At 36.9% G+C, this 1,724-nt stretch overlaps 1 protein-coding gene across 1 annotated transcript in view; it reads left to right on the top strand.

Annotated features, from left to right (window-relative positions):
• The window catches only part of LOC106632746 (ankyrin repeat and SOCS box protein 2-like), a gene marked incomplete at its 3' end in the record, with an annotated part of 3,415 nt that extends 1,696 nt beyond the window's left edge, over window positions 1–1,719 (top strand). Inside the window, exon 2 of the mRNA XM_014331263.1 lies at window positions 484–1,719. Within this exon, the coding sequence (XP_014186749.1) occupies window positions 496–1,719 (1,224 nt within the window). The remainder of the gene's footprint in view (window positions 1–483) is intronic.
• Between the last annotated feature and the right edge of the window lie 5 nt (window positions 1,720–1,724).

Genomic DNA, 1,724 nt, shown 5'->3' with positions numbered 1-1,724 from the left:
ATCGGTATCGGACATAAAAAAGTGGTATCGTGCCATCTCTAATAGATACTTAATAATAGATACTCTAATAGATAAGATAGATAATACTTGTCTAAGATATCTTTGTTAAGAATTTGCTTTAGTATCTTAGGAATTTTGCAATTAAGAACCAGTGTAAATTATATCCAAATACAAATGCACTACATTATATTATAATATAATATTACATAGGCTGCTGCCCCTGCGACCCAGCCCTGGATAAGCAGAAGATGATGGTTGGATAATATTATGTCCATTATTTGTGTCCAAATCTGTTGCTGTCTATTGCAAGTTGGTATTTTTGTACAGAATTTTGTCTATGTTTCTGAAACCACTTGACAAACTACTGTTAAAATAAAATGAACCAAAAATTAAATTTAAATACTTGAGATGTTTTTCTTAAGTTTAAAGCAGGACCAAATTCAGTATCACTTGGCTAATATTAATTCTTTCTCTCTTCCACAGGCAAGCAAAGAAATGAATTTTCAAGTGACACAGGTTCAAGTGACATTCCCCCAACCAACAGACACACATCCTGTAGTACAGTGTATATTTAAAAATAACCGCAAAAAGCTCAAGAAGTTACTGAGGCACAATGACATTAATGGACTTTACCCTTCTAGAGAGTGGAAGGAATGCATAACTCCGTTGATTGCTGCTGTTGTAAATCACCATGCAGATATATGTACTTATCTCTTGAAACAGGGTGCAGACCCAAATATACCTTCTCAGTATGGCTGGACACCTTTGCATTATGTCTCACTTTCCAAAGCTCCACTTTTTTTTGTGGAGAAACTTCTAGAAGCAAAAGCTGATTTAAATGGATGCGGTGTTTTCACACCACTGCATACTGCTGCCAACAATGACAGAGAAGATGTTGTAAACATGCTCCTCTCTGCTGGTGCACCGGTAACACTCTTACCTATATCTCCTGAGCATTCAGTTCACAACAGAAGAATATCTGAGATGATTCATAAAATTGCATCCAAAGGAAATGAATTCTGTTCCAAAATCAGATATTTTTTGGATATGGAAATGGCTATTCCTGAAAAAACACCTGAAGAAGTGTTCAGAAATGTTAACAGTCAGATGCTGTTGGAAGATCCTCAGAGCCATCTAACCATGATTGAACTTCTCTTTACTGTTAGAGGGCGAAATGCGGAAAAATACTGCCAGGCATGTATTATATGGCTAAAGGAAACTGGAAATGTGAATACTTACATTGCAGGTGCAGCCAGTCGTTTTCCAAACATCTCTAAGACACAAATAAAGATGGCAGTTGAAAGTTTAAATGCAGTCTTCTGTACAATGGATGACATAACAAATGAGCAAACACTAGCTATAGTTCCACAACTACTGAAACAGCTTGACTCAAAAGACAGTAGTGTTTGTGAATCAGTGTTACAAACACTGTATGTGATAACACAGAAAACAAAAGGCACACAGGACTGGGACTTAGACTTTTTTGAGAAGTTATGCAGAACAGTTGCCCCTTTTGTAAATGAGCAACACTCCACTAACATTAGGGTCTATACATACGGTATATTAGCAAACCTACGGTTAATCGAACAGGCAGCTAACATTTTTACATCAGTGGGTGTAACTTCAGTGCCTGAGGACATACTGACATCAGCTGACATGACAATGAATGAAAAGCTGAAAGAGGTGCTGAGAAGTCTGAAAGAATATCTGAGCAAACCAAACTC

The sequence above is a fragment of the Haplochromis burtoni genome, unplaced genomic scaffold (genome assembly GCF_018398535.1).
Source record: "Haplochromis burtoni strain Fernald_Lab_line unplaced genomic scaffold, NCSU_Asbu1 Contig_1806, whole genome shotgun sequence".
In the NCBI taxonomy this organism is placed as follows: domain Eukaryota; kingdom Metazoa; phylum Chordata; class Actinopteri; order Cichliformes; family Cichlidae; genus Haplochromis; species Haplochromis burtoni.
This window is presented reverse-complemented; position numbering and strand designations above follow the sequence as displayed.